The sequence below is a fragment of the Argentina silus genome (assembly GCF_951799395.1).
Source record: "Argentina silus genome assembly, chromosome: 20".
In the NCBI taxonomy this organism is placed as follows: Eukaryota; Metazoa; Chordata; class Actinopteri; order Argentiniformes; family Argentinidae; genus Argentina; species Argentina silus.
The window spans coordinates 16,449,740-16,471,279 of NC_139674.1; the positions used below are offsets into that span (position 1 = coordinate 16,449,740).

General features: G+C 46.6%; 1 protein-coding gene across 1 annotated transcript; it reads left to right on the forward strand.

The window, feature by feature from the left end:
- Window positions 1–4,255: 4,255 nt before the first annotated feature.
- Window positions 4,256–18,003, forward strand: dyrk2 (dual-specificity tyrosine-(Y)-phosphorylation regulated kinase 2). The gene is made up of 6 exons (XM_083692350.1): window positions 4,256–4,335; window positions 5,242–5,363; window positions 12,028–12,348; window positions 12,806–12,970; window positions 13,099–13,488; window positions 16,238–18,003. Exons 1-6 carry the CDS (start codon window positions 4,293–4,295, stop codon window positions 16,967–16,969), a joined length of 1,773 nt encoding a protein of 590 aa, XP_083548476.1. The 5' UTR covers window positions 4,256–4,292; the 3' UTR covers window positions 16,970–18,003.
- The last annotated feature ends 3,537 nt before the right edge of the window (window positions 18,004–21,540 follow it).

Genomic DNA, 21,540 nt, shown 5'->3' on the forward strand with positions numbered 1-21,540 from the left:
CACACACACACACACACACACACACACACACACTGCTATATTTATGACTATGTAATTGCATTGCTCACTTATGAACTAGTAACATCATACTGTATTACTGACATTTCATAGTTCTGTATATATATGTATATAATCTGTTTATATATATGTATATAATCTGTTTATATATATGTATATAATCTGTTTATATATATGTATATAATCTGTTTATATGTATGTATATAATCTGTTTTTATGTATGTATATAATCTGTATATATGTATGTATATAATCTGTATATATGTATGTATATAATCTGTATATATGTATGTATATAATCTGTATATATGTATGTATATTCCACCAGTGCTCGACACCACACTGACACAGCTCCTTTAGGCATATTCATTTCATTGCAGTTGATATCTGCATCCAAACTAACTTTGATGTTCTCCTGTTCTATGTTCTATTGTTCTATGTTCTCCTGTTCTATGTTCTCCTGTTCTATGTTCTACTGTTCTATGTTCTCCTGTTCTATGTTCTACTGTTCTATGTTCTACTGTTTTATATTCTACTGTGGGCCCATCTGAAGGCTACGGGACCCCCTTGTGGTGGAGAAGTACAACTACAGGCTGTAAACACAGTACAGCTGTCTGGCCTGGCAGCCTCCCCAGTCTCCCCCCCTGACCCTGACCCTAACCCTAACCCTAACCCTAACCCTGACCCTGACCCTAACCCTAACCCCAACCCTAACCCCAACCCTGACCCTAACCCTGACCCCGACCCTAACCCTGACCCTAACCCTGACCCTGACCCTGACCCTGACCCTGACCCTAAACAAACAATACCTTGAGTTAATTCAAACATGAAACATAAACAAGCAGGAGGAATTGTCAACGTCTCCAGCTGTATGAACAGCCTTCACACACACACACACACACACACACACACACACACTCCAGCTGTATGAACAGCCTTCAGACGTCGAACTGCATTCTAGAAATCACTTGAACAATAACATCCACCGCTTGGTCAAGTTTAGTTCATTTCAGTATTGTGACTATATCATTGAAACAAAGATCTGCCTTCATAAGTGACATATTGTTGTATTATCACAGAAGCGGGCTGGGGGCAGACCAGCTGAAGATAATATTTGATGTCCATACGAGTGTCATATTGATAACAGATATAAGCGTCAGAGATGGGACGACCAGGGAGGAATTCCCCGTCACTCCTCCGTCCAGCACGTACATCTGCTTCCCTCCGTCAGTGAGGTCACTGGCGTCCTCAGAGATGTGTTGAGATGGTGATACTGGGTGGAGGTCTCCATGAGGGGTCCCCCCCCTACCTCATCTCTGTCCCATTGGTGTCAGGATGACAGCAGGGCAGCACAGGCTCCTCCCCCGGTGAGCCTAGAACATACCCTGGTCTGACTGACACTCCAGTCTGGTGACAACGCTGTCCATCCAGGACCAGACAGCGGTAGTCATAGTGAAGGTGTTTGTAGGTGATGTTGGTGATGTGGAGACAGCAGCTCTTAGGTCCTCCATCAGGGGGTTCAGGGTTCTGATCTTCTCCAGAAACATTCTCTCCCACTTCCAGGTGTTCCTCCTCCCCTCTCACATGACTGAGTGATGTAATCACCGGCTTCAACAGAAGTCACATGGTCTAGAGCTCCACCTGGTGGTGAGGTGGTGTCACCACAGGAATGACACCAAGGAACACACAATTACATATGACAACTACAGGACGTGTGTGTGTGTGTACACAGTGTTCTGTGGTGTTCTTCCTCCCTCCAGCTGTGACTGATGTCTCTTATGGAAGGTTTAACTGATGATGATGATGATGATGATGATGATGATGAAGGTGTCCGTGGTGAGACTCTTAGGCGGTGCAACACTGTCACAAGCACTCTGTCCTTCCTGCTTCCCCTCAGTGGTGTCAGCCTCTCCCAGCCTCTCTTAGCCTCTCTCAGCCTCTCTCAGCCTCTCCCAGCCTCTCCCAGCCTCTCCCAGCCTCTCTCAGCCTCCCAGCCTCTCTTAGCCTCTCTCAGCCTCTCCCAGCCTCTCTTAGCCTCTCTCAGCCTCTCAGCCTCTCTCAGCCTCTCAGCCTCTCTCAGCCTCTCAGCCTCTCTTAGCCTCTCTCAGCCTCTCAGCCTCTCTCAGCCTCTCTCAGCCTCTCAGCCTCTCTCAGCCTCTCCCAGCCTCTCTCAGCCTCTCCCAGCCTCTCTCAGCCTCTCTCAGCCTCTCAGCCTCTCCCAGCCTCTCTTAGCCTCTCTCAGCCTCTCCCAGCCTCTCTCAGCCTCTCAGCCTCTCCCAGCCTCTCTCAGCCTCTCTCAGCCTCTCTCAGCCTCTCAGCCTCTCAGCCTCTCTCAGACACAACAACTCTCCTGTTACAGATGACATCATTAAATCGTTGAGAACAGCCTCCCTGCTAGTAGTGATGCTGCTGCTGTTGCTTTTGTGTGTGTGTGTGTGTGTGTGTGTGTGTGTTTGCATGAAACAGATGCATTACAGAGAGACCACACCTCTGTAGAAACGTGCTGAATCACTCTCACACACACACACACACACGCACACACACACACACACACACACACATTAATCATTCAGTAGTGTAAGATCACACATTACACTGTGGCCCTGTAGCTAATGTTTTATTGGTTAAAGATTCCAGGCAATGACAGACAGCAGACAGTTAACAGGGGGGCCTGTTAAAAGCCCATTTGCGTGAGTGCACACACACACACACACACACACACACACACACACACACACACACACACACACTCACACACACATGCACTCACGCACACACACACTCACGCACACACACACACACACACACGCACTCACACACACACACACGCATTCACACACGCACTCACACACACACACACACACACACGCACGCACTCACTCACACACACATGCACTCACACACACACACACACACGCACTCACACACACACAATCTATAAGATAATAATAATAATAATGCATTTATTTTGTATAGAGCTTTTCTCAGGAATCAAAGACACCACATTCCACGGAGAGAACCAGAATAGACAGGTCAATAAAAACTAAAACTAAAACACTGTCAGTAAAACAAACAATAAAACTAGTTTAAAAAGCTGGATTTTGAGAGAGAGAGAGAGAGAGGTTACATTTCCTGACCTCATGCCAAGAATATAATGAAATAAGAGACATTTTTCCCCCCAAAATGTATAACAAAGACAAATCCAGAAGAAGGACGTATGCAGTGAAGTGCAGCAGCCAGATGTCTGACAGGGTGCCACACCTCAGCCAGATGTCTGACAGGGTGCCACACCTCAGCTGGCGGAGCACAAACCACTGTTTGTTTGGGTTATTTCCTTTATTAATATTTGTCTTTACTTTCTGATTTTTCTTGCCTCTTTATCTTATGATTGTTTTTGATGCTTTGGCAACATTAGTTTGTTCATGTCAAAGCAGATTGAATTGAATTGAGAGAGACAATGTGTGTGAGTGTGAGTGTGAGTGTGAGTGTGAGTGTGTGAGTGTGAGTGTGAGTGTGAGTGTGAGTGTGAGTGTGTGTGTGTGTGTGTGTGTGTGTGTGTGTGTGTGTGTGTGTGTGTGTGTGAGTGTGTTGATACTGAGTGTCTCTACCTGTTCCTGGTTCGCTGGCACCCTAACCACCTACAGACATATCAACAAGGCACAACATCATCATCATCATCATCAGTAACCCTGAACAACAGATCAGCATCACCCGTTTAAATAAACAATGGACGGGCTCGGGAGAGAGAGAGAGAGAGAGAGAGAGAGAGAGAGAGAGAGAGAGAGAGAGAGGCTACGTGTAACTTTAGAATGTCGCTGGTGTTGAAATGGTGGATCTCTCTTTTTTTTTGGGGGGGGGGCTCCCGGTGTGTTTACATGGTTAACGGCTCCCGGTGTGTTTACATGGTTAACGGCTCCCGGTGTGTTTAGAGGAAACGGTCCGAGCGTCAGCGGCGAAGGTCGGAAATTCGGCCACGCGTGTAACTGATTGGAGAGGGAGGGAGGGAGGGAGGGAGGGAGGGAGGGAAGGAAGGAAGGAAGGAAGGAAGGAAGGAAGGAAGGAAGGAAGGAAGGAAGGAAGGAAGGAAGGAAGGAAGGAGGGAGGGAGGGAGGGGAAGGGAGGAGGGGAGAGAGGGGAAGGGAGGGGGAGGGAGGAGGGGAGAGAGGGGAAGGGAGGAGGGGAGAGAGGGAGGAGGGGAGGGGAGGGAGAGGGAGGAGGGGAGGGAGGGAGAGACTCTGGAGTGGTGAGTCTGTGTGTGACTCTCTCCAGCCGCCATGTTAGCCAAGAAACCCTGCGCGGCTGTCTCTGTCTACCCCGGTGAGAACCCCGACCGGGGACCGAGTAACACGTTACCGTGACCGTGTGTGTCCCGGCCGGGATGTTGTTGGAGGTTCTAAAGCCTCGTCTGATCTGTTGGACGCAGTTTAGTCGATCGGTGGCATAAACGGGGTCCCGTGTGTGTTAGCGGCAGGGTATACGGGGGGAATCCTCGCGCTGTTCTGAGCCCGTTAATGGCGATCCGTGTGCTTCTCTGAAGCACGAGCTGTTCCGTTTATAAATCAACTGACCGGTTTTGTCAATAATTCCGTGACAGCGCGTGTCTGACAAGACAACGGCTTCATTGTGAGTCTTACCGGATCAGTCGGTCATTACGCCGCTGTCTGCGGCCGGGAGGCTGCGGGACGCTCTCAGGTCTTCACGCGACCAGGCGAGGCGTTAAGTGTCGCTTTTTGTATTTATTTCGGTGACAAAACACTTGTGATCAAACGCCACGTCGTTGTCGCGACATGATTTGAGCCAGAATGACACCATGTCGTTAAGACGACGGCTGTCGGTGATGAACCCTGGCGCCGGTAACGAGCTCCAGACGAGGTTTCATCTCTAGATTTTAGGATTGTTCGCGACGCTTTGATAATGTAAACATTTATTTGTTCATACCGGTTCATAGCCGGTTGAGTTGAATTGGTGTGTGTTCGTTGGTAGTGTGTGTAGCGTGTTAGTGTGTGTTCGTTGGTAGTGTGTGTAGCGTGTTGGTGTGTGTTCGTTGGTAGTGTGTGTAGTTGGTAGTGTGTGTAGCGTGTTGGTGTGTGTTCGTTGGTAGTGTGTGTAGTGTGTTGGTGTGTGTGTTCGTTGGTAGTGTGTGTTGGGGTTGTTGGTTGCTCGTCCTGTACGTTGTGTAAATGACCATGACCATGTGACCTGGTGTGACCGTGTCCTCTGCAGGCAGAGGGTCCGAGGTCCGTCAGCTCCAGCTGTCTCCCGGTACCGGTACCGGCCCAGGAGCAGGCACAGAGGGGACGTCGCCCGTGACTCTACCGCCGCTCAGGAACGCAAACACGCTCACGGTATGAAACGCCGATTATTACCAATCTTATTCTCATGTACTAGTCAGGTGGTTGAGTTGTTACAGTGTTGTTACAGTGTTTTTACAGTGTTGTTAGTGTTGTTACAGTGTTGTCAGTGTTGTTACAGTGTTGTTAGTGTTGTTACAGTGTTGTTAGTGTTATTACAGTGTTGTTAGTGTTGTTACAGTGTTGTTAGTGTTGTTGCAGTGTTTTAGTGTTCTTAGGGTTGTTACAGTGTTGTTACAGCGTTGTTAGTCTTGTTACAGTGTTGTTACAGTGTTGTTGGTGTTGTTACAGTCTTGTTACGGTGTTGTTACAGTGTTGTTAGTGTTGTTACAGTGTTGTTAGTCTTGTTAGTGTTGTTACAGACTTGTTACAGTGTTGTTACAGCATTGTTGGTGTTGTTACAGTGTTGTTACAGTGTTGTTACAGTGTTGTTAGTGTTGTTACAGTGTTGTTAGTGTTGTTACAGTGTTGTTAGTCTTGTTACAGTGTTGTTACAGTGTTGTTAGTGTTGTTACAGTGTTGTTAGTGTTGTTACAGTGTTGTTAGTGTTGTTACAGCGTTGTTGGTGTTGTTACAGTCTTGTTACGGTGTTGTTACAGTGTTGTTAGTCTTGTTAGTGTTGTTACAGTCTTGTTACAGTGTTGTTAGTGTTGTTACAGTGTTCTTAGGGTTGTTACAGTGTTGTTACAGCGTTGTTAGTCTTGTTACAGTGTTGTTACAGTGTTGTTAGTGTTGTTACAGCGTTGTTGGTGTTGTTACAGTCTTGTTACGGTGTTGTTACAGTGTTGTTAGTGTTGTTACAGTGTTGTTAGTGTTGTTACAGTGTTGTTACAGTGTTGTTAGTCTTGTTAGTGTTGTTACAGTGTTGTTACAGTGTTGTTAGTGTTGTTACAGCATTGTTGGTGTTGTTACAGTCTTGTTACGGTGTTGTTACAGTGTTGTTACAGTGTTGTTAGTGTTGTTACAGTGTTGTTAGTGTTGTTACAGTGTTGTTAGTCTTGTTACAGTGTTGTTAGTGTTATTACAGTGTTGTTAGTGTTGTTACAGTGTTGTTAGTGTTATTACAGTGTTGTTAGAGTTGTTACAGTGTTGTTACAGTGTTGTTAGGGTTGTTACAGTGTTGTTACAGCGTTGTTAGTCTTGTTACAGTGTTGTTACAGTGTTGTTACAGTGTTGTTACAGTGTTGTTAGTGTTGTTACAGCGTTGTTGGTGTTGTTACAGTCTTGTTACGGTGTTGTTACAGTGTTGTTAGTGTTGTTACAGTGTTGTTAGTCTTGTTAGTGTTGTTACAGACTTGTTACAGTGTTGTTAGTGTTGTTACAGCATTGTTGGTGTTGTTACAGTGTTGTTACGGTGTTGTTACAGTGTTGTTACAGTGTTGTTAGTGTTGTTACAGTGTTGTTAGTGTTGTTACAGTGTTGTTAGTGTTGTTACAGTGTTGTTACAGTGTTGTTAGTGTTGTTAGTGTTGTTACAGTGTTGTTAGTGTTGTTACAGTGTTGTTAGTGTTGTTACAGTGTTGTTAGTGTTATTACAGTGTTGTTAGAGTTGTTACAGTGTTGTTACAGTGTTGTTAGTGTTGTTACAGTGTTGTTAGTCTTGTTACAGTGTTGTTACAGTGTTGTTACAGTGTTGTTAGTGTTGTTACAGTGTTGTTAGTCTTGTTACAGTGTTGTTACAGTGTTGTTAGTGTTGTTACAGTGTTGTTAGTGTTGTTACAGTGTTGTTAGTCTTGTTACAGTGTTGTTACAGTGTTGTTAGTGTTGTTACAGTGTTGTTACAGTGTTGTTAGTGTTGTTACAGTGTTGTTAGTGTTGTTACAGCGTTGTTGGTGTTGTTACAGTCTTGTTACGGTGTTGTTACAGTGTTGTTAGTCTTGTTAGTGTTGTTACAGTCTTGTTACAGTGTTGTTACAGTGTCGTTAGTGTTGTTACAGTGTTGTTAGTGTTGTTACAGTGTTGTTAGTGTTATTACAGTGTTGTTACAGTGTTGTTAGTGTTGTTGCAGTGTTTTAGTGTTCTTAGGGTTGTTACAGTGTTGTTACAGCGTTGTTAGTCTTGTTACAGTGTTGTTACAGTGTTGTTACAGTGTTGTTAGTGTTGTTACAGCGTTGTTGGTGTTGTTACAGTCTTGTTACGGTGTTGTTACAGTGTTGTTACAGTGTTGTTAGTGTTGTTACAGTGTTGTTAGTCTTGTTACAGTGTTGTTAGTGTTGTTACAGTGTTGTTAGTGTTGTTACAGCATTGTTGGTGTTGTTACAGTCTTGTTACGGTGTTGTTACAGTGTTGTTAGTGTTGTTACAGTGTTGTTACAGTGTTGTTACAGTGTTGTTAGTGTTGTTACAGCGTTGTTGGTGTTGTTACAGTCTTGTTACGGTGTTGTTACAGTGTTGTTAGTGTTGTTACAGTGTTGTTAGTCTTGTTAGTGTTGTTACAGACTTGTTACAGTGTTGTTAGTGTTGTTACAGCATTGTTGGTGTTGTTACAGTGTTGTTACGGTGTTGTTACAGTGTTGTTAGTGTTGTTACAGTGTTGTTAGTGTTGTTACAGTGTTGTTACAGTGTTGTTAGTGTTGTTACAGTGTTGTTACAGTGTTGTTAGTGTTGTTACAGTGTTGTTAGTGTTGTTACAGTGTTGTTAGTGTTATTACAGTGTTGTTAGAGTTGTTACAGTGTTGTTACAGTGTTGTTAGTGTTGTTACAGTGTTGTTAGTCTTGTTACAGTGTTGTTACAGTGTTGTTACAGTGTTGTTAGTGTTGTTACAGTGTTGTTAGTCTTGTTACAGTGTTGTTACAGTGTTGTTAGTGTTGTTACAGTGTTGTTACAGTGTTGTTAGTGTTGTTACAGTGTTGTTAGTGTTGTTACAGCGTTGTTGGTGTTGTTACAGTCTTGTTACGGTGTTGTTACAGTGTTGTTAGTCTTGTTAGTGTTGTTACAGTCTTGTTACAGTGTTGTTACAGTGTCGTTAGTTTTGTTACAGTGTTGTTAGTGTTGTTACAGTGTTGTTAGTGTTATTACAGTGTTGTTACAGTGTTGTTAGTGTTGTTGCAGTGTTTTAGTGTTCTTAGGGTTGTTACAGTGTTGTTACAGCGTTGTTAGTCTTGTTACAGTGTTGTTACAGTGTTGTTACAGTGTTGTTAGTGTTGTTACAGCGTTGTTGGTGTTGTTACAGTCTTGTTACGGTGTTGTTACAGTGTTGTTACAGTGTTGTTAGTGTTGTTACAGTGTTGTTAGTGTTGTTACAGTGTTGTTAGTCTTGTTACAGTGTTGTTAGTGTTGTTACAGTGTTGTTAGTGTTGTTACAGCATTGTTGGTGTTGTTACAGTCTTGTTACGGTGTTGTTACAGTGTTGTTAGTGTTGTTACAGTGTTGTTACAGTGTTGTTACAGTGTTGTTACAGTGTTGTTAGTGTTGTTACAGCGTTGTTAGTGTTGTTACGGTGTTGTTAGTGTTGTTACGGTGTTGTTACAGTGTTGTTAGTGTTGTTACAGTGTTGTTACAGTGTTGTTAGTGTTGTTACAGTGTTGTTAGTGTTGTTACAGTGTTGTTAGTGTTGTTACAGCGTTGTTGGTGTTGTTACAGTCTTGTTACGGTGTTGTTACAGTGTTGTTAGTGTTGTTACAGCGTTGTTGGTGTTGTTACAGTCTTGTTACGGTGTTGTTAGTGTTGTTACAGTGTTGTTAGTCTTGTTACAGTGTTGTTACAGTGTTGTTAGTGTTGTTACAATGTTGTTACAGTGTTGTTAGTCTTGTTAGTGTTGTTACAGTGTTATTACTGTTGTTACAGCGTTGTTGGTGTTGTTACGGTGTTGTTACAGTGTTGTTACAGTGTTGTTAGTGTTGTTACAGTGTTGTTAGTCTTGTTACAGTGTTGTTAGTGTTGTTACAATGTTGTTACAGTGTCGTTAGTGTTGTTACAGTGTTGTTAGTGTTGTTACAGCGTTGTTAGTGTTGTTACGGTGTTGTTACAGTGTTGTTAGTGTTGTTACAGTGTTGTTACAGTGTTGTTAGTGTTGTTACAGTGTTGTTACAGTGTTTTTACAGTGTTGTTAGTCTTGTTAGTGTTGTTACAGTGTTGTTAGTGTTGTTACAGTGTTGTTAGTGTTGTTACAGCGTTGTTGGTGTTGTTACAGTCTTGTTACGGTGTTGTTACAGTGTTGTTAGTGTTGTTACAGCGTTGTTGGTGTTGTTACAGTCTTGTTACGGTGTTGTTACAGTGTTGTTAGTGTTGTTACAGTGTTGTTAGTCTTGTTACAGTGTTGTTACAGTGTTGTTAGTGTTGTTACAATGTTGTTACAGTGTTGTTAGTCTTGTTAGTGTTGTTACAGTGTTGTTAGTGTTGTTACAGCGTTGTTGGTGTTGTTACGGTGTTGTTACAGTGCTGTTAGTGTTGTTACAGTGTTTTTAGTCTTGTTACAGTGTTGTTAGTGTTGTTACAATGTTGTTAGTGTTGTTAGTCTTGTTAGTGTTGTTACAGTGTTGTTAAGTGTTGTTACAGCGTTGTTGGTGTTGTTACAGTCTTGTTACGGTGTTGTTACAGTGTTGTTAGTGTTGTTACAGTGTTGTTAGTCTTGTTACAGTGTTGTTACAGTGTTGTTACAATATTGTTACAGTGTTGTTAGTCTTGTTAGTGTTGTTACAGTGTTGTTAGTGTTGTTACAGCGTTGTTGGTGTTGTTACGGTGTTGTTACAGTGTTGTTAGTGTTGTTACAGTGTTGTTAGTCTTGTTACAGTGTTGTTAGTGTTGTTACAATGTTGTTAGTGTTGTTACAATGTTGTTACAGTGTTGTTAATCTTGTTAGTGCTGTTAGTGTTGTTAGTGTTGTTACAGCGTTGTTGGTGTTGTTACAGTGTTGTTACAGCGTTGTTGGTGTTGTTACAGTGTTGTTTTGAGATGTTGTTATGGTGTTGTCAGGTGAGTCGGTACATACGTAGGTGACATCGGAGGCGAGCTACAGGAGGCTAGCTGCTGTACATCATCTCAGATAGGTCTCTTTACTTTATCGAAATGTTCTTTAATAGAAAACATGAGGTCATTATTGTGTGGTTGTGTCCCTCAGGATGCTGTGTTCCTGGGTTATAAGCAGTAACAGAGTTATGTTCCGGTAATGTCCCGGTAATGTCCCGGTAATGTACCTCGCTCAGTAATGTGGTGTTGGGACTCAGCTGACGAAGGAGGTGGAGCCTAGCCGGCCCTTTATTTAGACACAGACTCAGCTGCTCAGGCCTGTGTGTGTGTGTGCGTGTGTGTGTGTGCGTGTGTGCGTGTGTGTGTGTGCGTGTGTGCGTGTGTGCGTGCGTGCGTGTGCGTGCGTGCGTGTGTGTGTGTTGGGTCATAGGCTTGTGTGTGTGTGTGTGCGTGTGTGTGTGTGTTGGGTCATAGGCTTGTGTGTGTGTGTGTGTGTCTGTGTGTGTGTGTTGGGTCATAGGCGTGTACAGTGTGTGTGTGTGTGTGTGTGTGTTTGTTGGGTTATAGGCTTGTACAGTGTGTGTGTGTGTGTGTGTCATTGTCATGTTTCCAGATGAAGGAGTTCACTGTCTGACCTGCCTGTGGTTGCCCCTGACTACCACACACTGGACAACAATAGAACCATAGAACACACACTGGACTACAACACAGAAATCAGAAATCATATAAAACCACGACATATCCCATCCTTCACCACTGAGGTCCTCCATCCTGACCTGACCAGAGAACCACCAGAGAACCACCAGAGAACCACCAGAGAACCACCAGAGAACCACCTGGCCCGTCTCTGGAAGGCTCCAGCAGTGAGGAGCACCACAACTCGAAGAGGATTTACCCACAATATCACAGCCTATACTAACATACAACATCACATGAACATGTAACATTATACTGCAACGTATGAATAGCGTGTTAATAGCGTGTTGTTAGAAGAGTGAGAACAGTGGTATTACAGCGACGGTGTGCCTGGTGTCAGTAGTGATGTCAGTAGTGATGTCAGTAGTGATGTCATTGCGTCTCTAATTGACTCAAGGTTGTTCCATTAATTTAACGACTGATCTGCTGTCCTCAACTACCCCCATTGGCCCACACACACACACACACACACACACACACACACACACAGGAACCCTGGTGATCTGAACCTGTGTGAGGTGGCCATGCAAATCCTCTTATCGACCAATACAATTAAACCTCACAGACACGCTCAGAGAGGACACAGGGAGTCAGAGAGACACAGGGAGTCAGAGAGACACAGGGAGTCAGAGAGACACAGGGAGTCAGACAGACACAGGGAGTCAGAGAGAGACACAGGGAGTCAGAGAGACACAGGGAGTCAGACAGACACAGGGAGTCAGAGAGAGACACAGGGAGTCAGAGAGACACAGGGAGTCAGACAGACACAGGGAGTCTGAGAGACACAGGGAGTGTGTGAAAATGATTGTCCCCCTGGCGCATGTCTTTTATTGGGTTTCTAGTGGTGTCCTCTGCAACTGTCAGGGAGGTTAACCCTAGGGTTGGGTTAGGGTTAGGGTTGGGGGCTAGGCAACCCTAACCCTAAGCCATATTAAACAGCTAATTCCTACCTAGCTAAGGTGGTTAATCAATGGTAGTGTGATTATTATATTGATTATATAATCTTCTCCTCTCCTCCCCTCCCCTCCCCTCCTCTCCTCTCCTCCCCTCCACAGGTTGGAGGTACCAAGCCCGGCACCATGAGTGACCACGCCCCCCAACAGCAGGGCCACGCCCCCCAGCTGTACGAGGACAACATCAACAAGCGGTTGGTTCTGACGGCTCAGCCCAACGGCCTCGGACGGGCGGGGCTACCTCTGCCTGACTCCTCCCACTGTCGCCAGGGGAGCTCCGCTTCCATCAAGTCGACAGACGGCAAGCCCAAGCCCCTCCCCCTCACACCCAAGCCCCTCCCCCTCACGCCGGAGCAAGCCATGAAGCAGCACATGACCAAGCTGACGGCCTTCGAGCACCACGAGATATTCAGCTACGCAGAGGTACCTTGACCCCTGACCCCTGACCCCCTCATACTGACTGTACTGTAGCCCGTGTCAGAACTAGGCAACCCTGACCCCAACCCTGACCCTAAACCTGACCCCTAACCCCTGACCCCAACCCTGAACCTAACCCTGACCCCTAACCCCTGACCCCAACCCTGACCCCAACCCTGACTCTAACCCCTGACCCTAACCCTGACCCCTAACCCCTGACCCTAACTCTGACCCTAACCCCTAACCCCTGACCCCAACCCTGACCCTAACCCTAACGCTGACCGCTAACCCCTGACCCTAATCCTGACCCTAACCATGACCCAAACCCCTGACACTAACCATGACCCCAAACCCCTGACCCTAACTCTGACCCTAATCCTGACCCCTAACCCTGAACCCTGACCCTAACTCTGACCCTAACCCCTGACCCCTAACCCTGACCCTTCTTTTTCTACATCTTCAGGTCTACTTCACGGGTCCAAACGCCAAGAAGCGCCCGGGTGTGACTGGCGGCTCCAACAACGGCGGCTACGACGACGACCAGGGCTCGTATGTCCACGTCCCCCACGACCACGTGGCCTATCGCTACGAGGTGCTGAAGGTCATCGGCAAGGGCAGCTTTGGCCAGGTGCTGCGACCACCACTGCACCCGTCATCATTTTAATATTATTATTATATTGTCTTGTTGATTTCTTTGACAGTTATGGCTGTATGTGATGTACGTTACCAATTAAGTTTGAATTGATTTGATTTGAGGTGGTGAAGGCGTATGACCACAAGACCAATCAGCAGGTGGCGTTGAAGATGGTCCGCAATGAGAAGCGTTTCCACCGGCAGGCCCAGGAGGAAGTCCGGATCCTGGAGCACCTTAGGAAGCAGGACCGTGATGGGACCATGAACCTGATCCACATGCTGGAGAGCTTCACCTTCCGGAACCACATCTGCATGACCTTTGAACTGCTGAGCATGAACCTGTATGAGCTGATCAAGAAGAACCGGTTCCAGGGGTTCAGTCTGCCACTGGTCCGGAAGTTCTGCCACTCCATCCTGCAGTGTCTGGACGCGCTGCACAGGAACCGCATCATCCACTGCGACCTGAAGCCTGAGAACATCCTGCTGAAGCAGCAAGGTCGCAGCGGCATCAAGGTACGCTATAACAACAACAACAATAACAATAATAATAATAACAATAATAATAACAATAACGATAATGATAATAACAACAGCAACAATAATAATATCAATAATAACAACAATAATAACAATATCAGCAACAACAATAATAACAATATCAATAATAATAGTCATAATAATATCAACAATAATAATAATAACAGTAATAATAATATCGACAATAATAATACCAACAACAATAATAATATCAACAATAATAACAATAGAAATAACAATATCAATAACAACAACAACAACAATTATAACAGTATTATTAATAATAACAACAATAATAATAACAATATCAATAATGACAACAATAATAATAATAACAATATCAACAACAACAATAACAACAATTATAACAATATCAATAACAACAACAATAATTATAACAATATCAATAACAACAACAACAATTATTATTATAACAATATCAATAATAACAACAACAATAATAATTATAATTATAATTATAACAATATCAATAATAACAGTAACAACAACAATAATCATCATAAAAATACATTTTAGTTTTTATATTCTCATTGGTACAATCTCAGAGCACATGGACAGTTTTCTACAGCTATGCTCAACATCGTCTCCAACTGAATACGGTCTGGGGGTTAGGGTTAGGGTTAGAGTTAGGGTTAGTACAGTTAGGGTTAGAGTTAGGGTTAGTACAGTTAGGGTTAGAGTTAGGGTTAGTACAGTTAGGGTTAGTACAGTTAGGGTTAGAGTTAGGGTTAGTACAGTTAGGGTTAGTACAGTTAGGGTTAGAGTTAGGGTTAGTACAGCTAGGGTTAGAGTTAGGGTTAGAGTTAGGGTTAGTACAGCTAGGGTTAGAGTTAGGGTTAGTACAGTTAGGGTTAGAGTTAGGGTTAGTACAGTTAGGGTTAGTACAGTTAGGGTTAGAGTTAGGGTTAGTACAGTTAGGGTTAGAGTTAGGGTTAGTACAGTTAGGGTTAGTACAGCTAGGGTTAGTACAGTTAGGGTTAGTACAGTTAGGGTTAGAGTTAGGGTTAGTACAGTTAGGGTTAGAGTTAGGGTTAGTACAGTTAGGGTTAGAGTTAGGGTTAGAGTTAGGGTTAGTACAGTTAGGGTTAGAGTTAGGGTTAGTACAGTTAGGGTTAGAGTTAGGGTTAGTACAGCTAGGGTTAGAGTTAGGGTTAGAGTTAGGGTTAGTACAGTTAGGGTTAGAGTTAGGGTTAGAGTTAGGGTTAGTACAGTTAGGGTTAGAGTTAGGGTTAGTACAGTTAGGGTTAGAGTTAGGGTTAGTACAGTTAGGGTTAGAGTTAGGGTTAGTACAGTTAGGGTTAGAGTTAGGGTTAGAGTTAGGGTTAGTACAGTTAGGGTTAGAGTTAGGGTTAGAGTTAGGGTTAGTACAGCTAGGGTTAGAGTTAGGGTTAGTACAGTTAGGGTTAGAGTTAGGGTTAGTACAGCTAGGGTTAGGGTTAGAGTTAGGGTTAGTACAGCTAGGGTTAGAGTTAGAGTTAGGGTTAGTACAGCTAGGGTTAGGGTTAGAGTTAGGGTTAGTACAGCTAGGGTTAGAGTCAGGGTTAGTACAGCTAGGGTTAGGGCTAGGGATCGTTTCTGCTGGGTTAGGGTTAGGGCTAGGGATCGTTTCTGCTGGGTTAGGGTTAGGGCTAGGGATCGTTTCTGCTGGGTTAGAGTTAGGGTTCGTATTATCTGGCTATACCAGCGTTTGACCATCTGTTAGGGTTGTAACATACATCATGTCACATGTAACATACGTCAAAAACCAAAGATACGTTGCCTAAGAGTTACGTGAATTACGACTTGCGTGGAGGTTAGGCAGTATTAGGTATTAACTTGGAGTGGTTACGGTTAAGGTTAGGGTTAGAGTGGTTAGGGTTAGGGTTAGAGTGGTTAAGGTTAGGGTTAGAGTGGTTAGGGTTAGGGTGGTTAAGGTTAGGGTTAGAGTGGTTAAGGTTAGGGTTAGAGTGGTTAGGGTTAGGGTTAGAGTGGTTAAGGTTAGGGTTAGAGTGGTTAAGGTTAGGGTTAGAGTGGTTAAGGTTAGAGTTAGGGTTAGAATGGTTAGAGTTAGAGTGGTTAGGGTTAGAGTGGTTAAGGTTAGGGTTAGAGTGGTTAGGGTTAGAGTGGTTAAGGTTAGGGTTAGAGTGGTTAGGGTTAGAATGGTTAGGGTTAGGGTGGTTAGGGTTAGGGTGGTTAGGGTTAGGGTGGTTAGGGTTAGGGTCAGAGTGGTTAGGGTGGTTAAGGTTAGGGTTAGAGTGGTTAGGGTTAGAGTGGTTAGGGTTAGGGTGGTTAAGGTTAGAGTGGTTAAGGTTAGAGTTAGAGTGGTTAGGGTTAGGGTGGTTAGGGTTAGAATGGTTAGGGTTAGAGTGGTTAGGGTTAGGGTGGTTAAGGTTAAGGTTATATTAGCATAAGCAACAACAATTAGCAAAAGAAAAGTGTGATTTGAACCAGCGACGTTCGGGTTGAAAGTCAGACGGTTCACACTTCCACCACCCCGCCACCGTTCTGCCTTCCATAGGGTTAGGGTTAGTACAGCTAGGGTTAGGGTTAGTACAGCTAGGGTTAGGTTTAGTACACCAACAGTGTTACAGCATGTCCTCCTCCTCCTCTCCTCCTCCTCTCCTGTCCTCTCCTCCTCCTCTCCTCTCTTCTCCTCCTCCTCCTCTCCTGCTCCTCTCCTCCTCTCCTCTCCTCTCCTGCTCCTCTCCTCCTCTCCTCCCTCCAGGTCATCGACTTTGGTTCCAGCTGCTATGAGCACCAGCGGGTTTACACCTACATCCAGTCCCGGTTCTACCGGGCTCCGGAGGTGATCCTGGGGTCGCGCTACGGCACGGCCATCGACATGTGGAGCCTGGGGTGCATCCTGGCCGAGCTGCTGACGGGCTACCCCCTCCTGCCCGGCGAGGACGAGGCCGACCAGCTGGCCTGCGTCATGGAGCTCCTGGGGACACCCAGCCAGAAGCTCCTGGACTCCTCCAAGAGGGCCAAGAACTTCGTCAGCTCCAAGGGCCACCCCCGCTACTGCACAGCTTCCAGCCTTCCGGACGGGTCCGTGGTGCTGACCGGCGGGCGCTCACGGCGGGGGAAGCTGCGGGGCCCGCCGGCCAGTAAGGACTGGGCGACGGCGCTGAAGGGGTGCGATGACCCATTGTTCCTGGACTTCCTGAAGCTGTGTCTGGAGTGGGACCCGGCGCTGAGGATGACCCCGTCCCAGGCGCTGCGCCACCCGTGGCTCCGGCGCCGCCTGCCCAAGCCCCCCGCCGGCGGGGGAGATAAGGGCTCCGTTAAACGGTTGACCACCACGGAAGGCTCCGGCGCCGGCACCACCACCTCCGTCTCTAAGTTACCGCCCACCTCGGGCTCCGCCTCCTCCAAGATCAGGACTAACCTGGGTCAGGTGACCGACGCCAACGGGAACATCCAACAGAGGACCGTGTTGCCAAAGCTGGTCAGCTGAACCTCAGCCCAGCCCTCTGGCTAGGCTAGGCTAGGCTAACTGAACCTGCCATGCCCTGTGGCTAGGCTACGCTAGGCTAACTGAACCTGCCGAGCCCTGTGGCTAGGCTACGCTAGGCTAGCAGTACTGCTGTCCATCCAGTGTGAAGAAGGGTTTTAGGTTTTGTGTCACCTCCTCAGTATCACAACACCAACTGTTGAAATGGCTCACATGAAGGGGAACAAGTCTTTTAGGTTTTTATCTCAGGACTGGTCAGGGTCAGGGTCAGGGTCAGGGTCAGGGTCAGGGTCAGGGTTAGAGTCAGGGTTAGGGTCAGGGTTAGGTTCATGTTCAGGGTCAGGGGGGTGTCACAGGATATCAACATCCATGCAGTCTGGCCTTCTGTATTATTTGTCTCTCTTTATTGTAGCATGCTAGCTCAGAGAGCTAACTCAGGGGTTAGCCCTAGCATGCTAGCTCAGAGAGCTAACTCAGGGGTTAGCCCTAGCATGCTAGCTCAGAGAGCTAACTCAGGGGTTAGCCCTAGCATGCTAGCTCAGAGAGCTAACTCAGGGGTTAGCCCTAGCATGCTAGCTCAGAGAGCTAACTCAGGGGTTAGCCCTAGCATGCTAGCTCAGAGAGCTAACTCAGGGGTTAGCCCTAGCATGCTAGCTCAGAGAGCTAACTCAGGGGTTAGCCCTAGCATGCTAGCTCAGAGAGCTAACTCAGGGGTTAGCCCTAGCATGCTAGCTCAGAGAGCTAACTCAGGGGTTAGCCCTAGCATGCTAGCTCAGAGAGCTAACTCAGGGGTTAGCCCTAGCATGCTAGCTCAGAGAGCTAACTCAGGGGTTAGCCCTAGCATGCTAGCTCAGAGAGCTAACTCAGGGGTTAGCCCTAGCATGCTAGCTCATGCTAACTGGGTGGCTGGCCACGGTGACTCAGTGAGACTAACGTTCTAGTGGAGGACATTGGTGAGAAGTGCTTTAGTAAAGTGATGTTATTCAGAGAGTTTTGTTGAGTTGTTTAGGAGAGAGGAGGGAAGTGTACGTTTTAAGACTGTTGAAGGGTTAGGGTTAGGGTTAGGGTTAGGGTTAGTTGAAGTGGGAGGGTGAAAGGTTGGTTAGGGTTAGGGTTAGAGTTAGAGTTGAAAGGTTGATGTTTACACACCAGACGATGCTACGTGCCTACGATGCTCTCCACATTCCTTAGAAAGAACAGAAGGAGGAAGAGAGGAGTGCAGGTTTGACCTGTTCCAGAACAGGGGGGGGAGGGAGGGAGGGAGGGGGGGAGGGAGGGAGGGAGGAGGTGAGACAGATACATATCTAGATATAGTTCTAAGAACCAGTGTGACATCATCATGTCCAGTGTGACATCAGGTCCTGTAGATGTCAGTATGTTACTCAGGCTGTGATCAGCTGATATGGTGCTATACCTTCTCTAAAGAGGAGGACTTAGACTGGACTAAGACTTGTCCAACACTGGGAGACTAAGACTAGTACACAGAGATGATGAATACATATACTTGAATTTCAGAGGATTCTCAGTCTGGGCTTCAGCTCACTGGGCTAGGGTTGTTCACCTTCTTAAAAGCTTGTTCCCTTGCACAGCCAAAAAGTGGCCAAAACACACACACACACACACACACACCCACCCACACACCACACACACCCACCCACACACCACACACAACCCCCCCCCCCCCACACACACACACACACACTCACACACCCACCCACACCCACACATACACACACCCACCCACCCACACACACACACACACACACACTCTGAGCTGTTCTTTATGAAGGCTGAGCTGATGTTGACGTAACGGAAACTGAGTGAAGGCTGAACGCGTGTGCGTGGTAACCGTGGTAACCGTGAAGTAACTTACAGCTGCTCACGGAGGACGGACGGCTTTGATATATAAAGGGGGTGGAGTTTGATCTATGAAGGGGGTGGAGTTTGATCTATGAAGGGGGAGGAGTTTGATCTATGAAGGGGGAGGAGTTTGATCTATGAAGGGGGAGGAGTTTGATCTGTAAAGCGGGGAGGAGTTTGATCTGTAAAGGGGGAGGAGCTACAATGTGCCTTTGGTTGTCAATGCCATTCACCCCCGTAACCCTGGCAACCGCCCCGGGGTCCTAGCACTACAGGGAGATCTGAGGACCCCCCCCTCCCCTGAGGGGACCTAGGTTAGCCTCCTAGCCCTAGGGGACCTAGGTTAGCCTCCTAGCCCTAGGGGACGTAGGTTAGGGCTCCTAGCCCTAGGGGACCTAGGTTAGCCTCCTAGCCCTAGGGGACGTAGGTTAGGGCTCCTAGCCCTAGGGGACCTAGGTTAGGGCTCCTAGCCCTAGGGGACCTAGGTTAGTATCCTAGTCCTAGGGAACATAGGCTAGGCCCTAGCCCTAGGGGACCTATTTTAGGCCCTAGCCCCAGTCCAGAGTGTCTGGAACAGTAAGTCTGAATCATGTAGCATAACTGGGCTGTTGTCATAACAACCTAGTGGCCAGGAACGCAACCATGTTATACAGGAAGTTCCTATGACACACACAAAACAACACAACCTAATACAACAAAGTTGACACGTGTGAGTGTGTGTGAGTGTGTGTGTCTGAGTGTGTGCGTGTGTGCGTGTTTGAGTGTGAGTACCATAGTCACATGCATTGCACAGAAGTGACTGTTGCTATGGGTTTCATGTACATATATATAATGTTTTATTTCTGCTGTGGCCCTAGTGGGATGAACCCCGGGGGTGTGTGTGTGTGTGTGTGTGTGAATGTATGTATGTATGTAGTATGTGTGTGTGTGTGTGTGTGTGTGTATGTATGTAGTATGTGTGTGTGTGTGTGTGTGTGTTCGGTGCTCTCTATCATGTGTGTTCAGTACAGGCGAGGGATTCAACTTTTCTAGTGAACAATTGTTACATTTTATTGTTGTGGCCAGAGAACATTATTAATAAAAGGTTTTAATCTTTACCATGGTAACCATATCCTGTTTCCTTCATGTCGCTGAACATTCCAAATGTAGCATAACCTGTGATGTCACAACGGTCACCTGTGATGTCACAACGGTCACCTGTGATGTCACAACGGCCACCTGTGATGTCACAACGGCCACCTGTGATGTCACTTGTGATGTCATAACGGTCACCAATATCACCTGATGTACAACACCTACACACATACACACACACACACACACACACTCACCTCTGTGGATAGAGGGTTTCCAGGAGGAACAGGCTGTACTCCAGCTGTTCTACATGGCTCCCATTCCTATCGCCACGACAACACGGTCAGATGAGAACTATCTGTTTTTCTCTGGATGTCCTGGACACACACACACACAAACACACTCACACATACTCACACACACACAAACACACTCATACTCACACACACACACGCACACACATACATACACACAAACACACTCACACACACCTAATAGTGAACTAGTCAGGGGTCATACAGGCTGGCTAACAGCTAGCTGGCCCACAAGGACATAGAGGCTAGCTGGCTGGACCACAGCCGGGGGTCTCACCTGTAACACAAGCCACAGGGTTCACATTCTCCTCCCCCTCTCTCCCCCCTCTCTCCCCCCACAGGGTTCACATTCCCTGCATTGCTTCACCAGAACAAATGTCCTGTCCTGCCTCTCTCCCCCGTCCTCCCCCTCCGCCTACCTCTCTCCCCCCTCCTCCCCCATGTGAAAGTGGCAGTTGGCAGCTCCAGTCGATGAGGCACTTGTATTTTCAAATCAAATATGTGTTTACCTGCCCCCCCCCCCAGCAGCAGCTGTGCCCGTATAAAGGCTCTCTGGATCTCAGCTGCTATCTTTAGCCGTGTCCAGCCAGGCCAGGTGTGTCACTGTCCTGTCCAAATACTGACTACCTGCAAGGTTACCTGTCTGCCTGCCTGCCTGCCTGCCTGTCTGCCTGCCTGCCTGCCTGCCTGCCTGCCTGCCTGCCTGTCTGTCTGTCTGTCTGTCTGTCTGTCTGTCTGTCTGTCTGTCTGTCTGTCAGCTTGGTCCATGGTTAGCTGACACTTTAAGACGGGTATGTGGAGCTGATGACCTGAGACTCGTCTCTCTGGTTCTACAACACTCCTCATTCCTGCTGATGGACCCACTTCCTCCTCCTCTCGTCCTGATTCAGAGTTTTCATCTCGGAATAATCCTTCATCCTGTGGTCGCTCTCTCCCAGCGGTCATCATCATCTCTCTCTTTCATCTCACACACACACACACACACACACACACACACACACACGAATACAGGCCCCCCCCCCCCCCCCCAAGCGTTGTAAATAGCCAGCTGGGGGGTCTATATAGCCAGCCGGGGGTCTATATAGCCAGCTGGGGGGTTCTATATAGCCAGCCAGGGGGGTCTATATAGGGGAGGGATGATATGGGGCTCTGGGCCTCAGGTTGCTGAGTGTGAGTGAGTGAGTGTGTGTGTGTGTGTGTGTGTGTGTGTGTGTGTGTGTGTGTGTGATTTGATAGGTGTTTAACAGGCTAATCCAGCCAAGACATCTGTCATCCAGCTTCACCTGCGGACAGAGAGATTTGTGGTCTTACATCACGCCCCCCCCT